The sequence below is a fragment of the Lathamus discolor genome, chromosome 5 (genome assembly GCF_037157495.1).
Source record: "Lathamus discolor isolate bLatDis1 chromosome 5, bLatDis1.hap1, whole genome shotgun sequence".
NCBI lineage: Eukaryota > Metazoa > Chordata > Aves > Psittaciformes > Psittacidae > Lathamus > Lathamus discolor.
The window spans coordinates 8,545,507-8,569,455 of NC_088888.1; the positions used below are offsets into that span (position 1 = coordinate 8,545,507).

The following is a 23,949-nucleotide window of genomic DNA, read 5'->3' on the forward strand; positions in this document are numbered from 1 at the left end:
CATCACAGTATGCCAATACTTAAAAGGTGGCTACAAAGACAATGACATATGGAGTATGAAAGGTGCAGGATATGTTTCTGAGATTGGGCCTCTACTGAAGTTGAGGCAATAAGGAAGAAAGGGAGGGAAAGCAAGATGATTTTCCTTTTCAAGGCATCTGTTCTGAAGCATTAGAAATGGAAACATCACCAAAGCATCCCTCATCTCCAAGGTACATACTGTGTTTTGCTAATACAGTGTGCTAATAATAATTTGTGTTTGGGACTAGGTATCCAAAATAATTATATATAAAATTATTGTTCTCTGCAAAATATTGAGGTGGTAATTGTTTGCTTTCCTTAACTGGAAAAACTCAGTTCCATAAACCCTTTTTGATGATATAATAGCAAATTAAGGGGGTGAGGGTGTTATTCATAGGGAAGTGTGTGGGGTGGGGAAGGAGTTTTCTGTATGGGCTTTTATTTTCCCCAGCAACAACATCTGTTAGTTTCTCTGAAAATTAATTAACCAGTATTTGTAATGTGCAAAGAAATACTGCACTTCAAGAGAGCCAGGCAGCATTCAGGCACAGAAACTGATCTGATGAGGGAAAATATCTGGGTTTTTTTCCTTAACAATAACTATAAATATCTGAAGTATAAACGCTGAAGCACAGAAGCCCAAGGAGAGTCATGCAATGCGATTACTGAAGTGAAAATTCAGATTGGCTGAGTATTAGGTAAAAAATGATTGATAGTGAGAATAGCTTACGTAGTGGAGCACTTTCCCAAAGGTACTGGTAAAAGCCCTGTCTCAGTTTTCACCAAGATACTAGAGGAGATTGTATAAAGAAGCAAAAGCTACTCTATAGAGACACATGCTGTTCCTGGTGAGCTATGCTGGAGAATTTAATAGGTTTTCTACAAGTCGTTTCTGTGAATCATTTAGAGATGTGTTACAGATTTTTGCTCATCCAAAGAAGTTCTGTGACGTTTCCCATATATCCTACTCAGTGGATCATAGTGAGTCTGTGTTCATCAGTATCCTGTAACAGTATTTTATATACATGATTAATAGAATCATAGAATAGTTAGGGTTGGAAAGGACCTCAAGATCATCTAGTTCCAACCCCCCTGCCATGGGCAGGGACACCTCACACTAAACCATCCCACACAAGGCTTCATCCAACCTGGCCTTGAACACTGCCAGGGATGGAGCACTCACAACCTCCCTGGCCAACCCATTCAAGTGCCTCACCACCCTAACAGGAAAGAATTTCCTCCTTATATCCAATCTAAACTTCCCCTGTTTAAGTTTTAACCCGTTACCCCTTGTCCTGTCACTACAGTCCCTGTCGAAGAGTCCCTCCCCTGCATCCCTATAGGCCCCCTTCAGGTACTGGAAGGTTGCTATGAGGTCTCCACGCAGCCTTCTCTTCTCCAGGCTGAACAGCCCCAACTTCCTCAGCCTGTCTTCATACACTTTGGTGAGGTACTCTGTCTTAAAGAGGAGGGTGAAGTAGGGGAAGTGTGTAAGGTGCAGGATGTTTGTATTCTGGCAAGGAGGGGTGTTTGGGGAAGGAATTCTGGAAGTGATTTCACTGTGGTCAGGATTTCATCCTTTAATCCTAGTCTGTTTTTTCCTGCATTCTAAGATTTGTAAGTCTTCTGGATACTAATATTGACTTAAAAAATAGACAACTTGCAATGATCTTAAGGGAGTGAGCATGGAAGTTTTTAGGAATGTACTTCCTTAAAAGATCTGAACTTCAGAAAAAACACTTTGTCTCCCAGATGCTAACAGTATTTTTTTTTTCCAGTACCTCTGTATGCTTTGCATAGGCACAAGCTGAAACCAATCAGAGAAGGCTGGGGAGGTTTCAAGAACTATTTCCTCTTCAGCACAGAGGTTGCTTTGAATATTTTACCCTTTGAAATACCAGAAGGAAGGACACCTATTTCATATGGAATAGCCTTCAGTGTTCATAAACTTCTGATGTAGGTCTCCTGCTGTGGAGGCTGGAAGTGATGGGTATTAACTTATCAATTATATATTACTCCTAAGAGGAAAAAAACTGAAAGTACTCATCAAGATGTTTTGTTCCCTTCAGCAACACCATTGTTCAGTCACTGTGAACCTACTTGTTTTCATGTCCTTTTTCCCCCTTTCTGTTTTTACTTTGCGTGTGCAGAGATGCCAGAGCTTGGAAATGACTGGGAATTTCTTGAGCCTCTAGAAGGGATACTTAAAATAATTGCCATAAGGCAGCACCTTCCTTTCCAGGCAGTTCGTATGGATAGTGCTAATTTTATGTTCAAAAGATGGAAAACCAAATTCCAGTCGTCTTCCCTTTTCGTCCCATGTGCTCAGTGTACTTATGGTTTTTATAATACAAGGTGCAGGTCAGCCACTGCTGTGTTTATGTCACTTAATAGAGTTGTACTCTCCTACCTTTTTCTGGATCTAAGCTGATCCAGAGCAGCTGAATCTGCTGAAAGCTGCTGCTATCTCCTGTTTTCGTTTGTTCACTAGAAAACAGATTAACTGTAATAGTGATTACTGCTCCAGATGATTTGTTCTAGCATCTGTAATTTCTTTCTCAGAATTCTAATGGTGAAATTAAATGAATGTTTTTTTTTTTTTTCCCTGCTTAATGTTTTGGAGGAATTTAATATCTGTAGTTGCTTGCAGGATTGTATTTTCATGGAATTATAGAATCCCAGACTGGTACGGTTTGGAAGGGACCTTAAAGCTCATCCAGTTTTAACCCCCTTGGAAGGGATGCCTTCCACTAGAGCAAGTTACTCCAAGCCCCTGTGTCCAACCTGGCTTTGAACACTGCCAGGGATGGGGCAGCCGCAGCTTCTCTGGGCACCCTGTGCCAGGGCCTCACCACCCTCACAGGGAAGAATTTCTTCCTGATGTCTCATCTCAATCTCCTCTCTGTCAGGGAAATTTTCAGGCTATCTTTCGTATTTTTCTTACATACAAATAGCTTTCTAGAATGCTTGAATTCCAAGTTCGTAGTCAGTTTTTCAGGTATTTGCAGCTGTAAATATGTATCAGTCTAAAAAAGGAAGTGTATGTTGATGTCAGCTGAGATCTCTATTGGCTGTGAAGATCGTAGCCCGTACAAATTTGCTCGTGTTTTAATTATTTGTATCTGTGTTTGGAAGTTCCGTTCTTATCAAGACTTGAAATGCTGAGATACTGAAATTGGTAAGAAACCTTTTAATCAGTCTTGCTTCGGCTAAAAAATTATAGCAGATATAACCAGGAGCACAATTTTTTAAATCTCTTTTCCCTGATCAAAGCACCCCAAACCCTTAACATATAAAACTTGGTGCCTAAAGATGTTTTGTAAATTGGTCCCAGGTTAGTCAGAGAAACCTGCAGTGTAATTCATTATGCCAGTTACGCAGTTGAAAAAGATAATGTTTTGCAATATCTTTACTCAGATATGGAGTCAACATCAAACTTCAGCTAAGTAATGGTTAAGAACAGATACTGCAAGTATAAGTCATGTTAGTCAGTATGCTATCCTCTCTCTTATAAGCTTAGAGGAAGCTGCTAGGAAGTATAAAAGTTGTCAAGTTCGTCATTCCTGTGAGACAGATCTAGAAATAGCCTGGTTTACAGCAGAAATTCTACCATGAGACTGCTGTATCTGTTGACTCAATGATTATTAATACCAAGAATTTTAGTCTCTAAGCTGGTCGTTTGAAAGCATATTGCCATACTCAGGTAGGGGGCTGTGCTGAGAGGTCTGAGAGGGAGAAATGTAATAAAGATCCTGCACTGGGTTACTGGTCATAACTTGCTTTTTCTCAGATCAGCTATGCTGTTTCTGTCAAGATGAACTTCAGGAGGAAAAGAAGAAAGACATTTTGAGATGTTCAATTTAGAATCCTTGTCATCTGAATTTGTACTTATTTCTTTTTAAATACTCTTGCATTGCCTGAAAGAAAGCTTAAAGTTTGACTCAAATTAAGGATCCACTATTAACTAGTTTTCTTATAGTTCAATTTGGAAACAGTTTTAATCTGATTAATCAAGTCTTGATCAATTTTCAAAGCCAGGTTGGACAGGACTTTGAGCAACTAGGTCTAGTGGAAAGGTGTACCTGCCCATGGCAGGGGGTTAGACTAGATGATCTTAAGGTCCTTTCCAACCCAAACCATTCTGTGATTCTAATCCAGAACTTCATTATAAGTATCTATTTTTTTCCCTCAGAATTTAGAATAGCACATGGTATTGTTGCATATGGCCTTTCAGTTATTAGTTTTTCTTATATATAAAACTGGCTGGGTTCTAATGAGAGGGACTTATATTCGAAGTAGTACTTAAATGTTGGGTCAAGGTCTTATATGATGTTTGTGCATACTGGGTAACCATGTGTACTGTGAAAGCTATCTGCAGTTTTTGGGCTTGAAAACTCAGTCGCTTGTATGTATGGGTAACAGGCCTGAAAGGTTCTGGAAATAAAGTGGCACAAAAAATAGAGCCCATGCTCTGAATATTCTCCTTTAATTTCTAAACTGAGGCTTTCAGGAGATGCCTGAGGGAGTGTTCATATTCTGTGAAGCTGCCATTTCTGTCATTTATGAGTGTTGGATGTCCACCTGGTAATGCAGAACCCTTCACAGAAAGGAAGGAAATGTAAAGGTTGTTCAGCCTGGAGAAGAGAAGGCTCCAGAGAGACCTAAGGGCAACTTCCAGTGCCTCAAGGGGCTAACAAGAAATCTGGAGAGGGACTTTTGACAAGGGCTTGTACGGACAGGACAAGGGGGAATGGCTTTAACCTGACAGAGGGGAGACTGAGATGAGGCATTAGGAAGTTCTTTCCTGTGAGGGTGGTGAGGCCCTGGCACAGGGTGCCCAGAGAAGCTGTGGCTGCCCCATCCCTGGCAGTGTTCAAGGCCAGGTTGGAGAGGGCTTGGAGCAACCTGGTTTAGTGGAAGGTGTCCCTGCCCATGGCAGGGAGTTGGAACTGTATGAGCTTTAAGGTCTCTTCCAGCCCAAACCATTCTGTGCTTCTGTAATCGGTTTTCTTGTAGTCTTTAACCAGTAAATCGTGGTGTCCCTGGGACTAAGGCCCCACTACAGAAAGGAGAATCTTGAAAGTAATTTTGGTAAACTTTTTCTAAGATAATGCAGGCTATGTCTCTTTGTATAGTCGTTTGTTTGTTTGTTTTTAATGGAGTCACACTGAGATGAACACGAGCAGTAGCAGTGTAAATATGGCTAAATTCTTTCTTTAGATGTCGTGTATACTCTTTGTGATTATTTGTGCACAATTCAGCACACGTCCGGCATGTTGTCCCAAGGAAGTGTTTCAGTGAAAATAGAGTATCCTTTTTGCCTTACAATGTTGCCCAAGGTAGAGCCTATTCCCTCCCCAACTTTTCTGAAGTGATATTTCAAAACATGCTTGTTATAAAATCTATATTTGAAGTGTTTATTTGAAATAGAAAAAAATAATAATTAAAGGTGAAACCAAATGTCAGAACATCACTGAGACATTCAATTGATATATGCAGTGACATGGGTATGTGAGAAGTGCCTAACTGAACTGTCTGCCCTTTACTAAGAATTAGTGCTCTTCAGAACTGTTTTCCAAGTAAACACTCTCAGTGTGTTGATTGTGGCAGGCATTTTTATGTAAGCAAAAGTATTTTAGGAAACCTATATTTGCAGAACAGTACACTTCTGAAAGTTTCCATATGTATTAGATTACAATAATCAGTAATGGCTTGTGTAAAGGTACTTGTTAGTAGTCCATTTTGTATAGCAAGCTACTCTTCTTGAATGTTATTAGACAAAGTCTGTTGTAGTATTTTGTGTTTTTACTGATTATCTGTCATAAGAATTGAATTTCCTTGAGGCTGAGGACCTCTTTAGTACAGAACCAGAAGGGCATTTTATTGTCCAACATTCCTTTAGCACTAAGCTAACATCGAAGTCTCAGGCTTGGAGGTCATCCTGCAGAATCGGATTCTTTAAACACCATACTGACACCATACTGAAGTACGCTCTGCTGTGTTCTCTCACTGCAGTGAGATGCTGCATCTTGAGAATCAAATGATGCATCCCTGTTCCTTGTCGTTATAATGATAAATACTTGGATTGGTTCAGCAAGTTTATTTTGGAGGTCAGCTTTAACCTCAATAAAATGTATTAACATAAGCATGGCCCATAGGCTGTGGTCAAAGATGCCTTTAAACACAAGAGATGCTTTAGAAATAGCCCATGAATTAAATTAATTCTTTTCTTGAAAGTTTATGAATTGCTTTTGGCTGTACATAGTGTACTTCAAAGGTGAGCATATGAGATAGAAAGGACCTGCTTTTTCTCTTCTCTGTGCAGGGATTGCTTTTTATCTATCGTTTCAGGAAATACAGGTTGTCTAGAAAAGGAGCGTAAGAGCAGGATGAAGTGCACAGGAACACACAGCCCGGTAGCCTTGTGGTGTACCTCTTACCGTTGAGCAATGGTGAAGGAAAAGCTGCCTCTGTAAAACAGGTTGCAACTTGATACCATGTATGTTGTGTTGGAGTTACAGTAATAACTCTGTGTGCAAAAGTACTACAGAAAACTTAGCTTCCAGTTTCCACAGGTATCTGAGAAAGGAAAGGTTGTTTTAAAATGCTGATGTGAAGAGTTACTGAAGTTGCAGTACTAGAAAGCAAAAATGATGTGTTAAAAGGATTGTAAGGATTCACAATAAATTGCAGGTGAAGGTAGGGAAGAATTTTCCTGGATGTCTTCTGGGAATGTGTATGTTGCTCTACCAGTGAAAGGCAAGTTAGCACTGTAGTTAGGGGGTGGGAATTAGAATTGTGGGGTTTTTTTGGTGTGGGTTTTTTTTTTTTTTCCCTCCATCTTTTTATTTTTTCACTATTTACCTGTCATTAACAATGGAGCCAGACTGAGAGAGCTGGGCTGGTTCAGCCTGAAGAAAAGAAGGCTCTGGGGAGACCTCAGAGCAGCTTCCAGTGCCTAAAGGGGCTGACAAAAAACCTGGAGAGAGGCTTTTGACAAAGGTCTGTAGGGACAGGACAAGTGGGGATGGCTTTAACCTGACAGAGGGGAGATTGAGATGAGACATTAGGAAGAAATTCTTTCCTGTGAGGGTGGTGAGGCCCTGGCAAAGGTTGCCCAGAGCAGCTGTGGCTGCCCCATCCCTGGCAGTGTTCAAGGCCAGGTTGGACACAGGGGCTTGGAGCAACCTGCTCTAGTGGAAGGTGTCTCTGCCTGTGCAGGGGTTTGGAATTAGATGAGCTTTAAGGTCCCTACCAACCCAAAACAGTGTGTAATCATGGTGGGTCAGAATTTCGCCAACGACTGCATAAACAGTCACTATATCAAGTATTACAAACCAAAATCAGAGAGCTGCTAACCTAGATATGTATTGTGCTGGGTGCTAGTACAGAAGAAGGAAAGTTTTTGTAGCTTGTCAACAAGTAGCCAATTTGCCTGTGCAGACAGTCATCTAGCAGAGCTCAAAAGCAAGGAAGGATGCTTTCTACATGAAGGCTGGCCATAGTTCATTGCATTTCAGCCTAGGATTAGAGGTCTATTTTCCCCTCAGTGGAACAGAAGGTTCTTTCAAACCGGGAAACAGAGCAGATGAGTCCAAAACAGAAAGCAGCCAGGAACACCCACAGCCAAAGGCTGGCTATTCAGCTAGATGCAAGAACAACCTACGCAGGTGAGAGAAAAGAGGAAGAAAAAGCCAGTTGGGTATTTATTATTCCGTAGGAGTAGTAAGGTTAAGAGCCCTAAGTTGGCAGCTTACTAATGAGCTGATGTGAGAGGCTGAAGGAAGGAAGGAAAGCTAGTGAGGGGTGGAATAAACCTCCCTTATTTACGAAAGGATATGCAGAATTGATGTTCTGCATTTAATTGGAGCCCAGCGTTGTTTTTATAGATGTTTTCAAATGTGTTTAGTATGGAAAAAACAGTGTTCAAATATTTGCAGACATTCAGGGGTATGTATATTGTTAATTGATTATTTTTTTTAAGCAAGTTTTGGTTGGTTTGTCTTCAGATCACTGACCTTCCAAACTTAGATTCTCTGTTGGGTCCATTTTAGCTTTTCTGTTTAATTTGCTGTTCATTCTTTTTTGTGACTACTTCCTTTTTTCTCCTATGTAACTCCTACCCTAATAAAGTTAACTCGGTGCTTTCAGGTGCACATGAGTTGAGATATTCCTTAGAACATTCTTTTTTTTTTTTTTTTTTTTTTTTTTTTCCATTTACATGATTTTTGTCTTTTCCCATAAGTTTCTTCACTATTTTCTGGCCTTGAAGTTAAAGCTTTAAGTGGGTTGGAAATGTTTAGCATATTATGAATGTTATGCTAAAGAAATAAGGCTTGAACCCTACAATTGTGATTGCTCTGTTCTGCCTTACATCACCTCTTTCTTGTGGTCCTTAAAGAGTTCTTGTGCTTGAGTTTAGGCAGGAATGGTTAATGGGGAAAGAGACTTCTGCAGTCTTTAGTAACTCTGCTGCACCATGAAAGAAAGGGGAGAGGAAAAGGCTGAGATCCAGCACAACAGTTGAGTCTCTTGTAGGCCTTTTTTTTCCCCCAAACGGTCATTGGGGGCAGCATATCATCTATTTTCTTCCATAGACTTCTTAAAATGTGCTAATGCAAAGTTGCTTTTGCCTCAGGTAATACATGTTGTTTTCCTTTTGGTGATTCTTGTTTCTCTTGGTTTTGTTTCATGCCTTATGTCTTTGGAAAGGCTTTATTCCTACTTGGGAGCTGATTGAGCTTCTGTGGAACCAACTTGTTCCTAAATTCTGCAGTTTAGATGTTGCCAAGAACTTTCTATGAGTCTTTGCCATGGGAAGTTAAAAAAAAAAAAACAACAACCAACACTCCTTGAACCAGTTTCTTAAAAATGGAAAGCATAGCAACCACAGTGAGAAACATTTAGCAGTCTGGCAGCTGACAACAGGGCATACAAGGAATAACAAATAGTCAATTGAAGAGGGGAAAAAAGATCTTCAAAAGACTTGTGGCCACAGCAGGGTGAAAAACATAACAATCCCATTATCAAGGTTAGGGTTTTTTTCCCCACTAACTTCTGCTAATAGAACATGTTGAATGATATGCCAGTGATTTAGAACATAAAAAAGCGTTCCCTGGCATCCTCTTTAGATGTCTCTATTCAGGCAGGCAAAGTGGGAGAGAAAGGAAACAAACAGTTCTAAGATCAGCATTCAGAATTCAGCAGAAGAGACCAGTTTGCTTGAAGCTCAGCTATCACAATGGTATCAATTCTGCAAATAGGTGACTGATGCACGAAACTGAGGTGACTTTCCCAGTACTGCCCAATGAATCTAAAGAAAAACAAGTAGTTTTCTCAAAACAGTGCCCTGTAACATTCACAATATACCTATTACTTTTTACTTTGATTCTGTTAGTACTGGATTAATTTTTGACTGTATTATTGCCTTAGAATGATTATGGTATCATTCCTGTACCAGATTCTGAGCTCTTTGTTGTTCTGGTTTTTGGGTTGTTCTTTTCCTTTTTTTTGTCTTTCTGCTCTGTTCCTTGGGGTTAGGACAGTGATGGTTCTGACACAGTACATCTGAAGATTCACTGCAGACTATTATTGAATTCATAGTGGGATTACATATAACTATGCTAACTTTTCATCTTTTTTTTGGTATCCATTTGTTTGCCTGTCATTTGTAGGGATGTGATAATAAGCAATTCAAATAGAACATTTATTTGTGTGCCTTAAGTATGTCTCTTTTCTGTGAACGGAAGTTTTCAAAATGCCTGATGTGCAATATATCCTCTGATATTGAGAAAGATGAGTCCAGTTCATGTTGGTTAGTTACAGAAACAATAAACAGCACAAATTTATTGTCCCTACTTAGCCATTCAGTGTGACATGAAAGCACTAGTGACTGTATCATCATGGCACGTTTACCTTGAGACATGGATTGTTCAAGCCCAGCTTCTAAGTGAGTATAGTTTTTGACCAGATAGGGTACAATTTATTTCTCTGTTTAAATGGCCAGTGTGCTCTGTATTCTGCAGTGACATACTCTTGTGCTCTTTCTGTCATAGTGCCTGCCATATTCCTCAAAAAGAATATGGAAGGGGGTGAGGGGATGGGGAGGGGATCATGACACCCTATGGGAAATATGTGCGTAAATATCATGGTCATAGAATCAGACAGGTTGGAAAAGACCTTTTAGACTTTGAATGAAGCTCCACTAGATCCGATGTTGGTAATGCAAACTTCCACCTTCATGTAAGTTCCTACCCTGTGAGGAAGTGGTGTATCCATTTACAGAGATGCAAGGAGATGCTCTCTGTGAGGCCTTCAGATGCAGGTGAAACCCAGGTTCCTGGATTCCTAGTCCTGGCTTCTAATATTAAAAGGTATTTTAGTGATTATTTTGTTCCTACCTTGTAGGACATATTTGTCTGTGGGGAGTAGGTCAGATTCTAAAATATACTTGTGATATCTAAAGCTATAAACAGTAGAACATTGTGCTGTGCTACATGAGTGATACATTATCCTTGAACAAGTCTCTTTCATGTTTTTCAGAAGCCACTGCCCTGAGAGAGGTCAGGCCTAATGTAGTCAATATGTTTCCAGTTATTAAATATTTTTTTCCACCTTATTGGTTAACCTAAGAGGTGTTTGGTGCTCTTTTGGACTTGGGCAATCAATACAATCAATAGCCTTTCCTGTCTGTTATTTGCAACCATATAATCATAGACTGGTTTGGTTTGGAAGGGACCTTCAAACTCATCCAGTTCCAACCCACTACCATGGGCAGGGACACCTTCCACTAGACCAGATAGCTCCAAGCCCTGTCCAACCTGGCCTTGAACACTGCCAAGGGTGGGGCAGCCACAGCTTCTTTGGGCAACCTTTGCCTCACCACCTTCACAGTGAAGAATTTCTTGCTGATGTCTCATCTGAATCTTGCCTTTGTTGGTTTAAAGTCATTCTCCCTTGCTGTATCACTACAGGCCCTTGTAAAAAATCCCTGTCCCTGGAAGAACCAAGTCCAGTTTGCATGGAGAGTTGTGTGCTCTGTTTCCTCTCAACAGTTTCAGATGCTCAGAGTGGACAGCAAGAGGAGGCAGGAGAATATAAAACTCCCAGATATATATATTTGTGGGTTTGTGGCAGTGTAGTTGGTTAGACTTTCTTTCCCCCTCTCCCACCACAGCTCTATTAAGCAGCTTGTTTTTTGAGCTGAAACTTGCAGGACAGTTTCCCAGACCATAGTCATTGATGTAAAAAATTGCACATGCTGTCATTTTTCTCCAGCTTTTTATGTATCTAACGTTGTGGAACTCTGTCCTGTTGTCCTGAGCCTAGCTCCCACTCAGTAGGATTCTATAGCCACTTGAGTTTTGTTTTGGTGCTCAAAATTACCCCCATCCTAAATGCACCACTCTAACATACGCACGCATATCCACCTCAGGAAAATTAAAACCATTGCATTTGAGGATGAATACAATTTCCTTGGAGCTTTCATTATACCTGCTTTATCTCATCTCTGAGTTCACAAAACAAAGCTGGTTTGTAAAGCTGAATAATCCTAGAGGACTGAGTATCTATTGTCATTCATATTGTGTACTTTCATTTACATTGTGCTCAGAAATAAACCACATTGCAAATATTTGAACTGGGGCTCCCTAAGTTTTGTCAGTAGTCTGTAGTTTGTGTTCCTTGATATATTCATTTCTGGAGCTTGGAAATGAGTTGAGGCACATAAGCAAAATGAGAACCTGACATTCATGGATTAGTTCAAAATCATACAGCAAATGCCAAAAAAGCCCCCCACCCAACATGGTAACTCTCAGTGGTCACTTTTGCATTTGGATTTTAGGGGAATGTGGTGTTGTATGCAGCAGGTAGCTCTCAATGAGCATGGAAATTCTAGTGGCTGTTAAAGCAAGCGGATAAAATTGCCTCAGGCTTCACTTACTCTAAGTCCCATTGCTACGATGCTGACATCAGTATATTATCTCCCTCTGACTTCACTGTGCAGCATAAAATTGTAGGTCAGCAGCGCATATCCTGAGCCATTTTTGGATGATACTAGTCTCCATTTTAATGAATTATCTGCCATTGTTTGTACTAGGTGATCCAGCTTTCATGAAAATATGAAAATACTCCCTTATGGTAAAGATTTGTATCATTCTTTTTTCTTTTAACATGTTTGGAGATGGAAATGATTGAAATTGCCTTTATCAAACCATTTTTTCCTTGTGCCCCAATTAAATAAATAGATGAATTCTTCAGAGCAAGGTCATAATGTAGGTGCTCTGAACTCGTAGTTTCTCTTTGATTCTCAAGGAAACCTAGATGCTGAAAATCAGGTGGTGTGATTAGGTCCTTAAGGATCATGTTTGGTTTTAATGATGTAATTTGAAAGAAATGCTTCATAGTGTTTTGAAGGCTTTTAATCACAGTGATTGAAAGGGTATTGCTAGCAGAGTTAGTTGGTATTCCAAAATATTTGAGCAATGCCATTTCTTCACTCACAGTAAAGAAATCTTTAATGTGGAAGGGGCTGCACTTTGAAAATGGTGTTGAAATCTGGATTCTTTCACATCTTTCATGGCTTTAAATTTAATGGGATAGGGTCAGTAGAAAGAAATGGTATGGTTTTGTTGATATAAATGTTTTCATGTCAACTTTTTAATTTTATATTTGAACTTAATAATGAACATAACAGTAAATTCTTTATCTTCTCTTTCACCTTTTCTCAGTGTCATTCATGCATCCGTCCACTGCTGGTTTATTAATATAGTTTCATTGGCTGATCAGCTGCTTTTTGTTGTTGTTGAAAGCACCTGCCAGGATCATAGAATCATAGAATGGTTAGGGTTGGAAAGGACCTCAAGATCATCTAGTTCCAACCCCCCTGCCATGGACAGGGACACCTCTCACTATACCATCCCACAGAAGGCTTCATCCAACCTGTCCTTGAACACCGCCAGTGATGGAGCACTCACAACCTCCCTGGGCTGTAGGATGACTGTAGATCTGTAGCTAATTCTCAGTACATTCCTAGAATTCATTGCATATTAGGGCAATAAATTATATGCATGATATATCTGTGGGAAACATAAATTAATTTAGTTTGTGCTCAAATCTGCCCACAGACCATGTTAAAGAGTACTGAGCTTAAGTTAATATTTGCTGTTTCTTAGCTGGACTTACTTGTTAAGACTCAGCACTGTGATATAAGTTACCCAGCATGTGGTTGGCCTAGATGGTAGCAAAGGGAGCTCCTATCTTGATTGAAAAAAGATATGTTCTCTCCTCAAAAACAAATTTATTCTCAAACGTAACATAATATTAAGAGGAAAGAATACACTAAGTAGAAGACTAATTCAAGGTGCTCTTAATAGCACAGTATAATTCCTTTAGGGCTGGCAATTGCATGTGCAGGAAAATCTTGTTGTTCAGGTGTGAGAGGGAGTGCGAGAGTACATAAATTACTACCGGGGTAGCCCGTTAGATGCTAGGAAAGCACGTAGTAGTATAAGGATACTGCCTGGTAGGTTGTGAAGGATAAGGTTGCATATGACTCAATTATATTCACGTAACTAATTGTGGATCCATATCTTGAATGGAAGGAGAATGTAGTGAGTTAATATTAAAGAACAGTTTTTTGGTCATATGTTGTATATTAAGCTACTCAAAGAGCTGTTGATGAGTTAAGAAAACTGTTGTCCATATCCCTGTCCATCGGGTCCTTGAACTATATTGTTTCTGAGTTGATAAATGACAGTCTACAGAGCTGTGCTAGAAATGAAGGATAGCTCCATTTGTCTGCTCAGGTTTTCTAACATAGCTATTAACTACCAATTTTATTATTTGGTCAGCCAGCTTCATTAATATCAGACAATCTGAATTTTTCCATAAACAAGAGGTTCTTTTTGTACATTTACTTGTCCTGGTACTTACCTGTGTTCAGTAAGCAACTGAAGAGTATTTTCTTCTCATGTTCTTCGTTGCCTTAATTACTTTCATTGTCAACAGCATGGTTTAATTCTATTGGGAGCTCATTTGTTCTTTTTTTTAAATCATATCCTCCAGTCTCCGTTTAACATTTTTCAGTATATTGTAGAAAGGTTGCCTCCTGTAACTCCTTCAAATGAGATGGAAGCCCTTCAAAATCCCTCTTGCTGGAGAAGGTGGCCAATGTTTCATGATACCAGCTATCTCTTAAGTAATATTGCTGCCACGCTACTGGCTTCTTGCTGTGTTCCTCTGCTCTTTGGCTTTCTTTAGAGACAGAAAGTCACTCCTATGAGAGATCACTTGCATGTGCTTATTCTACAATGCTCTTCTGAATTCCTTTGTGTCATCTGCAATCTCTGAAGTGTTCCAGAACTATATGGTACATACAAATACGATACCTTATTCTTTAAGATTACAGTTAGTCCAATTCTAGTCACTTCTGATGTCTTCACTCAAAGAAGGCAACATGTTACCTGCCTCTCTGTGGCAGCATATCACTTCTGCTGTCAAGAATCCAAAGCCAGGTGTTTTGTTCTCTTTGTAGACCCAGCTCCAGTGAGAACAGCAGTATTTTTACTGAACTCTGAAATATGATGGAAAAATGGACTTTTTTAATACAGTAGAATAATTCTGCCTTGGCTTATGAAGCAATTTGCTGGGTGGATAATGACACAATTTGAACACAATTCCTACAGTAAATAATTGTTGATCTACCAATAATCTCATTAGTGTTCTGTTTTCTTGAAACATGGTTTTTCAGTAGCACCTGTCACTTTCGGGGTATGCCATCTTAGATTGTGTCTATTGGTGTTTTGATTTCTAACAGTGGCACAGTTCTGCAGTGTATCTCCTGTCTCTTTCACTTAGTGCATGTTGGAGTGGGTTTCATTTGTATTCAAACTAGGCTTCAGAGGAACTGAATCCAGAAGCTGTACCCAAAGTATTCATTAAGCACTTTCTAACCTGTAATAGGGTTATAAGGTCAAAACCAGAGGTTGTTCCCCTGAACAGCTTCAGGCTACATTGTATAGTTGAAACACTTGGATCAAGGGCCAGACATGATCTATATCTGCATCTGTAGATGAAGAAGCCTCAGCACAAGGTGCTTTGATTTGCTTAGCTGTTGCTTTTGCTCCAAGGTGCTTTCTAGTGTAGGCTTAACCTTAGAAACAGGGAAGTTTTTAGCTTGTCTCCATGCAGTCATATTCAACCATTCAGTGGTATTTTAGCTGAAGTATATAATTTATTGAATAATAAAAAATATTGACAAAATACTTGTGCACACCTCAGCTACTGAGGAGCTTCATTTAAGTAGTCCTTGTAGCCTGGACAACATAAACAGCAAGAATCTCAGAATATCCCAGTAAAGGCTAGAACCCTGGGAGATGGTTGTCTCATGACGGAATTCTCAATTCTCTGGGCAGAGTAAATATGTGATTTGAAGCAGCAATATTTGCTGTTGAGGTCAGTTGGATTTGAAACTAATATTATCTGTAATTTGTATCAGAGAAGTCTTCCGTCAGGAAAATATGTAAGGGGGTCTATTTTTTGTCCAGTTGAACTGCTCAAAGATGGTCCTGTTTTTGTCTGGTTTGATCAGTATGATACTAGTTTCCTTATTTTATAGCTTCATGAATGCCATGGATGCTATTATTCCTCAGCACCAAGGACAAACTGAAAAGATGTTAAATCATAAAGTGTCTGACCTTTGGGCATCTTCTGTAAATGGGCAGAAGAGTTAAGACAGTGACAAAGGATTTAGAGGGAAAAATCATCTTATACTTCTCTAACATAGCAGAATGACTGTGTAAAGAGGGCTTTTAAGCATTCAAGGCTATGCAAACTAATTTGTGAGTGAGAGTATAAATAATGTGCAGATTCTTTCAGATTGTTTGAATTAACTCCAGGGATATTTTTAGAGCAACTTTGTTTGGTTTAATGAAAACTATCATTAAATCATTAGTCAATGGAAATAGTTATTTAATTTTGTGTGTAAATTAATTATCATATTCATATACCATCATGATTATCCTTTAAATAATATATTGATCCGGGGTTATATCTGTTTGGTTAAAATGGTCAAGTTCCTCTTCGTAACTTCTCTGCTTTGCTTTCAGGTTGTATATAAAAATAACGATGTCAGGTTGGAGTTATCTCGACTTGCCAAGCAAGGAGATCCTAAAATGAAGATTCATGGGGTTGTAGCATTTAAATGTGAGAATGTTGCAACCTTAGATCCAATCACGTTTGAAACACCAGAGTCTTTCATCTCTTTGCCAAAGTGGAATGCCAAGAAAACAGGCTCAATATCATTTGACTTCCGTACAACTGAGCCAAATGGCCTGATTCTATTCAGTCATGGAAAACCCAGGCACCAAAAAGATGCCAAACACCCACAGATGGTGAAGGTTGACTTTTTTGCCATTGAAATGCTTGATGGCCACCTCTACCTGCTGTTAGACATGGGATCAGGTACTATAAAAATAAAAGCCTTGCAGAAGAAGGTGAATGATGGTGAATGGTACCATGTGGATTTCCAACGGGATGGACGGTCAGGTAAGCATCTTTAATATTCAATATGGTTTTTCATGTTGTATCTGAGAAAATACCAGGTATATATTATGTTGCCATCATTAGAGTTGTGAATCATCTGAAAAATAAGGGAAATATAAGAAGTCATTACTGTCAGGTACCAGAATACAACTTGCAGAGTAAAATATATTAAAATTTATTGGGTAATCAGGTACTTAATCTTGCAAGTAAGTGTGCTATGTACTTCAAAAACAAACAGTAATCTCCCTCTGTGCTTGCTTCCACCAAGTAGCTGAACCAGCAAGTTTCAAGAATAAAACCAAAAAATTGTTACTGAAAGTAATCTCCAACATAGGGAATAGCTTGCCCTCAGAAACAACACAGAATTCCCAATCATGTCTGCAGATCTCAGCATAATTAAATGATATGCTAATGAATGGCTAACAACACATATCAGCAGAAATGGAAATAAGTGACTTGCTGTATTTTGTCAGTATGAGGTCATTCTGCAGCAGAGTAAAGTGGTAAAAATAAAGAAATCATGAACTCCTCCTAATGCCTCTGAAATCTTATAGCATACAATGCATTTAACTAGTGAACCAGGCCGTGTGTTTTCAGCTGCCTCTGATCTTGAGTATATATCGTTACTCCAGCAAATAATATACTTTAGAATCATAGAATGGTTGGGGTTGGAAAGGACCTTAAGATGATCTAGTTCCAACTCCCCTGCCGTGGGCAGGTACACCTCACACTAAACCATGTCACCCAAGGTTCTGTCGAACCTGACCTTGAACACCGCCAGGGATGGAGCATTCACAGCTTCCTTGGCAACCTGTTCCTGTGTCTCACCACCCTTAACATTGAAGAACTTCTTCCTTATATCCAATCTAAACTTCCCCTGTTTAAGTTTTAACCTTTTACACCTTGCCCTATCACTACAGTCCGTAATGGATAGTCCCTCCCCAGCATCCCTATATCCCCCCTGTGGATAATGGAAGGCTGCTATGAGGTTTCCACGCAGCCTTCTCTTCTCAAGGCTGAACAGCCCCAACTTTCTCAGCCTATCTTCATACGGGAGGTGCTCCAGTCCCCTGATCATCCTCGTGGCCCTCCTCTGGACTTGTTCCAACAGTTCCATGTCCTTTTTATGTTGAGGACACCAGAACAGCACACAATACTCCAAATGAGGCCACACAAGAGCAGTAGAGGGGCAGGATCACCTCCTTTGACCAGCTGATCACGCTCCTTTTGATGCAGCCCAGGATACGGTTGGCTTTCTGGGCTGCGAGTGCACAATGAAGCCGGCTCATGTTCATTTTCTCATCGACCAGCACCCCCAAGTCCTTCTCTGCAGGGCCGCTCTGAATCTCTTCTTTGCCCAGTCTGTAGCTGTGCCTGGGATTGCTCTGACCCAGGTGTAGGACCTTGCACTTGTCATGATTAAACTCCATAAGGTTGGCACCAGCCCACCTCACAAGCGTTTCGAGGTCCTTCTGGATGGCATCCCTTCCCTCCAGCGCATCTACCAGACCACACAGCTTGGTGTCATCAGCAAACTTGCTGAGGGCGCACTCAATCCCACTGTCCATGTCACTGACAAAGATTTTGAACAAGACCGGTCCCAACACGGATCCCTGAGGGACACCACTCGTTACCGATCTCCAGCCGGACATTGAGCCATTGACCACAACACTTTGTGTGCGGCCGTCCAGCCCGTTCTTTATCCACCAAGTGGTCCATCCACCAAATTGATGTCTCTCCAATTCACAGACAAGGATGTTGTGTGGGACAGTGTCGAACGCTTTGCACAATTCCAGGTAGATGATATCAACTGCTCTACCCCTGTCCATCAGTTCCGTAGCCCCATCATAGAAGGCCACCAGATTGGTCAGGCAGGATTTCCCTTCCCTAGCTAAGTTTAATTTTACCTGGGCCTTAGCCTTCCTAACCTGGTCCCTAGCTTCCCGGACAACATCCCTGTACTCTACCCAGGCTGCTGTCCTTGCTTCCACCTTTTATAAGCCTCTTTTTTCTTTCAAAGTTTCCTCAGCAGCTCCTTACCTATCCAAGGAGGTCCCCTGGCCCTCCTTCTGCACTTCCTTCTAGTTGGGATGCAGCACTCCTGAGCTTGTAGCAGGTGATCCTTAAATATCAACCAACAGTCTTGCCCCACCCCCTCCACCCTCTAGGGCTATTTCCCATGGAACCTTACTAAGCAGGTTCCTGAAGAGGCCAAAGTCTGCTCTCTTGATTGAAGGACAAATCTGTTAGAAGGTGTATTTCCTTTTATGCCAGGATTTGGAAGTTGGGAGAGGAATGTGCTGAGTCTGTAACTCAGACTGTCAAAAATATTTTCTGATTAATATCAGTAACCACTCTGGAGTTTTGACAAATGTACACTCTTGTTTTGGGTTTTGTGGAGTTTTCCTCTCTTTCTTCTACCTGGTGACTCCTTTTCCATGACTTGGATTTGTAATTCTGGAGCTTCACCTCTAAAAGGTTGTTGGACCATGACTTACTTTCTTACTACCTACAAATCAGGTTTCAGATCAAGTGAATCTTAGGTGCAGATTTTAGTCAAATCCATTCTGAAAGTCAGACCAAATTCAATTGATGAGAATTGTTTTTAAGTATGAAAACCAGTAATTTGACTCCTGGACTGTGCAGCTTTTAACTCTAGCTGTAAAGAGTTTGAGTTTCTGAGCATATGTCAGATGCTTATTTATATTTCTTGAGGTTAAACCCAACAAATCAACTCCCCCCCCCCCAAAAAAAATGCCTTCAAAAAATAGACACACACAAAAAATAAACCCCAACAAACAACAACCCCAAGCCCTCAGACAACAAAACACACAACTTCTCAAAATCCTCAACTGTCACTGAATATCCAATGATTGTATTTATACGATGATGTTAATTTCAGTCTTCCTTTTTAAGTGCTACTTCAGTGATTCATATGAGGTAGTAAATCCTGTAATAATCATGCCTGTGGGACTCCACTGAAAGCAAAGTTTATTCTTACATCAAAAGTCAACACAACTATAAAGAACTGAATGCATAGCAGTTATTTACATTTGAAGATATCTTCTGCACATTCATTGCTTCACAAAAACTGTAGCTCACAAATGTCATTAAGAAAGTTTCGGGCTGTCGTGGTTTAAGTGCAGTCAGTAACTCAGACCCACGCAGCCCGCTTGCTCACCCTCCCCCTTCCTCCCCCCACCCCCCATTCCCAGAGGGATGGGGAGGACAATCAAAAGAATATAACTCCCGTGGGCTGAGATAAGAACAGTCCAGTAACTAAGGTATAACACAAACCACTGCTGCTACCACCTATAATAATAATGATAAGGGAAATAACAAGGGAAGAGAATACAGTACCACCCACTGATACCCAGCCCAACGGAGCAGTGAACTAGCCCTTCCGGGTAACTCTCAGTTCCACGTCATGGGCATGACGTGCTGTGGTATGAAATACCTCTTTGGCTAGTTTGGACCAGGCGCTCTGTCTGTGCTTCTTCCCGGCTTCCCCTCCTCCATGGCAGAGCATGAGACTCAGAAAGTCCTTGATCAGGCTAATCATTTGAGCAGTAACTAAAAACGTCAGTGTTATCGGTGCCGTTCCCAATCCAGAAGTCAAAACCACAGCGCTGCACCAGCTACTAGGAAGGAGAAAAAATGACTGCTCCTGCTGAACCCAGGACAAGAGCATACTGTATTTGAACAGCAGAATGGTTTGGGTTGGAAGGGACCTAAAAGATCACAAAATTTCAAACCTTGCCATGGGCAGGGACAACTTCCACTAGACCAGGTTGCTCCAGGCCCCATCCAACCTGGCCTTGAACACTGCCAGGGATGGGGCAGCCACACCTTCTCTGGGCAACCTGTGCCAGGGCCTCACCACCCTCATAGGAAAGAATTTCTTTCTAATTCCTAATCTAAATCCCTCCTCTTTCAGTTTAAAGCCATTCCCCCTTCTCTTTAAAACTGTTGGTAGACATTAGCAAGAATGTAGACTAATTGCAGAAAGTAATACGTACCTGGTGATCAGGACTGCATATTATTTTTAAGTAGAATTACGAATAGTCATATGTGTATGAGTGTTCAAGTATTGAAGCACAAGTTGGATGGAGCTTGGAGCAACCTGATCTAGTAGAAGGTGTCCCTGCCCATGGCAGGGGTTTGGAAGTAAGTGAGCTTGAAGGTCCCTTCCAACCCAAACCAGTCTGGTTCTGTATATAAAAGAAAAAATTGATCCAGCTGGTGGATCACCTGTGATCAAGATGGGTGAACTTTATTTACCCTCTCACTCTTAAAACCTGAGCATAGTACCTATTTGCCCAAAACCGTTGAACTGTTATTGGGAATAGTTGCTAAATATGTAGAGGCATATAGATTGGCAAACTCCTTTTTTTTTTTTTTTTTTTAGGTGGAAACTGAATCAGACATCAAAGATTTTCTGTGATTTTTTTTTTTTTTTTAATACATACAATAATAATTCACAGTGGAAGTACCACTATCAGTGGCAATGGTGTCATTTTTCTTAATGAGAATGTTGGCTGAGTAGTCTCTTAAACCACCAGATTTAACCTAGTGGAATGACTGCCTGCCTCACCATTGAAATAAACAATGAACTGTATGTTCCTGTTTTCTTTGGATCGGAACAGGAAGTACTGATGTGTAATGTTTAGAGTATTTCTTCTTTACTTTTGCATATTAGTCTGTTACGCCTTTTGCCCTGAATAATAAAATCCACTTTATTATTCCAGGAAGCCTTCTCATATATTTTCTCTAGCCAAAACATTCTGAAAATCACATGAATGTGATCACTTCTCACTTGCTCATCTTTAGAATTTTTCTGTAAGAGAATGAATATATCTTGCATTAGAAAAAATACTGACTTCTCTGAGCCTTTCTTGTTGCTGTTGACAAAATACCTACTTAGCAAGTATAAATGAAGAGATTCTCCTATTAATAAATAGCTCAATTTTAGTAGTGATTGGGCTTTTTTTCTTGTTTATTTTAAAGTGAAATTTGTTGTCTAGCAATTTCTTGCACCCACCCTTCAAATCCAATGCAGAGTGGTTCCCTCAGATAATAGAAAGCTGTGACATTTCGCAAGGAGCTTTGCTAATTTTCTTGACTTTTGTATTAGCTGAATCAGCCAAGTACTCAATTTATTTTTCATTCTTTACTCTCAGTCACAGGGAGCATTCACTCTAAAGTACTGTCTTTGCCAATGCCCATCTGCATCTGTGGTGCGAGATGCGTAAGGAACGAGAGCGCCTTTTTAAATTGTTCTTATCCAGGCCATATTCACTAGTAATACTGCAGATCCCTTCAGATTTTGGGAGATACAAAGAAGAGGGAAAAGATGGTGTCTTTTAAGTTCGTTTTGCTGAATGAACTTTGGACCTATTATAGAATTGTAGGGGGTTTTGTATTATAGAAACGTTCGACCCATTACATAAGTTTTTCACCCTCAAATCCCATCCATTCCACCTGTAAGACCTTCTGTGAGTGCTATGTTACCTAAAAAGCAGATCTTTGAGAAAGAACTCCTGAGATCCTATTTCCTGGAGTTAAGTAAAGAAAGATTTCATATTTAAATGGAATCTCCCATTTCTCAATGGTCCATCTTCTTGCGATGTATGCAGCGAGGAAACTGGACACAGTCCTCATCATGTTCCCTCTTTTTTGCTAAGTATGCAGTAGAGTACACAGCCTGGCATCAACCACTGTGTCCTGTCATGAGCTGAGTTTCCCTTCCAGTATTTGTGCTCATTCTGAATTCCTGCTTCAGAGCTGCTTCTTGTGTGTCCTGTCTTGGCTGTGGGCTGTATGCTGTGTTCACAGTCCTCATCATAGGTATTATATTTTGCTTTAGCACACAGCATAGAGATTGTTGGTCTGTTCTCCCAGGTAACAAGTGGCAGGTCAAGAGGAAACAGCTTCAAGCTGCACTAGAGGAGGTTTAGACTGAATATTAGGAACAATTTCTTCTGTGAAAGGGTGGTCAGGCATTGGAACAGGCTGCCCAGGGCAGTGCTGGAATCACCATCCCTGGAAGGGTTCACAAACCGTGTAGACGAGGCCCTTAGTGACATGGTTTAGTGGTGGCCTTGGCAGTGTGGGGGGAACAGTTGGACTTGACCTAAAGGCCTTTTCCAACCTAATTGAGTCTATGAAGACGTAAAGTGTATTTAGAATACCTTGCTCTGAGTTTTCACTGTTAATAAGCAAATGTTTCACGTGCACAAAAAGCAACTAAATAAAGGTAAGCATAGAGACCAGAATAGTTGTAGCAGCTGTTGTTACAAGCTTCAGTTTCAACTGATCAGAATTGAGACAAGGCTTTGAAGTATGTTGTAAATTCTTATGCACAGACTTACGTAAAAGTAAATAGCTTAAATAATGAATGTGATTGGAGAGGCTCATTGACACGTGCCTAAGCAAAATGGCTGTCTGTCTGCTTTTAACAGTACTGCCAAATATGCAGTAAAAGAATTGGAAAAAATCCAAACCAAATCCAAAATAAAACCAACTGTAAAGCAGCTGTAACAGTCTTTGCTCACAATAACACAGTTTCTTGTAACATAGCAAAGTTAGATTTAATAACTCTTTTGAGACTTAAGGTTGTTTAAAGTTGTTAAATTTTTCACCATATTGAAGGATAACCTTCCAAGTGTTTTCAAACTAAACCACCTTTCATCCTTTGGAAATAACCATTACACAGGGAAGTCAGAGAGGAAACTGTTATTGTCATCCTCAATTGTCTATGGCAGAGTAAACCAGTGTATCAGAATGTATTCATAGGTAGGTAATGCTTTAGGGCTGAGAAGTCACTGAAATTTTGAGCTGAACTTAGAGTTTCAACTTAAATACCAGAAATTAGAGTATGTAATGAGAGCTGAACTGTCATCATTATCTCACTGTATGTAGTGCTTTGTCAGTATCTGTTACATGCATTATTGTTGCAGGGTTTTTTTACCAGCACACTTCTGTATGCTCCGTCCCTCGTCTTTTCAGTCTTGTAAGAACTGCCAGATTTACATGTTCCTATTTCAACAACTGTTAATAGTCTCCATATTTGAGGTGATGAATATTGGATCCTAAGGAAAATTCTTCCAGGGCAAGTGTTAGTGCGTTCTAATCAGTTATCCTTTAAGTTAGTAATTCTTGCTGAAAATCTTAATTTCTTTAGTTTTTCTCAAACTCTTCCACCAGTACAGAAAGATGCTTCTGAATGTTTAAATTTCACTTTGCTCTCACGTGGAATATGGTAGAATCATACCACCATAGGTCATTTTAGGACCCTTAAATTTATATTCAGTTTCTGGAGATAAGAAATACTACCTGGTTTTAGAGTCTGAAGCTAAATTCCCAGGCTAAATAAATCACCCCACAC

At 40.1% G+C, this 23,949-nt stretch overlaps 1 protein-coding gene across 6 annotated transcripts in view; it reads left to right on the plus strand.

Moving 5' to 3' along the window:
* NRXN1 (neurexin 1) overlaps positions 1–23,949 on the plus strand; it is a 541,621-nt gene that overhangs the window by 95,793 nt on the left and 421,879 nt on the right. For all 6 annotated transcript variants that reach the window (XM_065679616.1, XM_065679620.1, XM_065679618.1 and 3 more), the window contains one exon: positions 16,127–16,565. In XM_065679616.1, the coding sequence (XP_065535688.1) occupies positions 16,127–16,565 (439 nt within the window). The remainder of the gene's footprint in view (positions 1–16,126; positions 16,566–23,949) is intronic.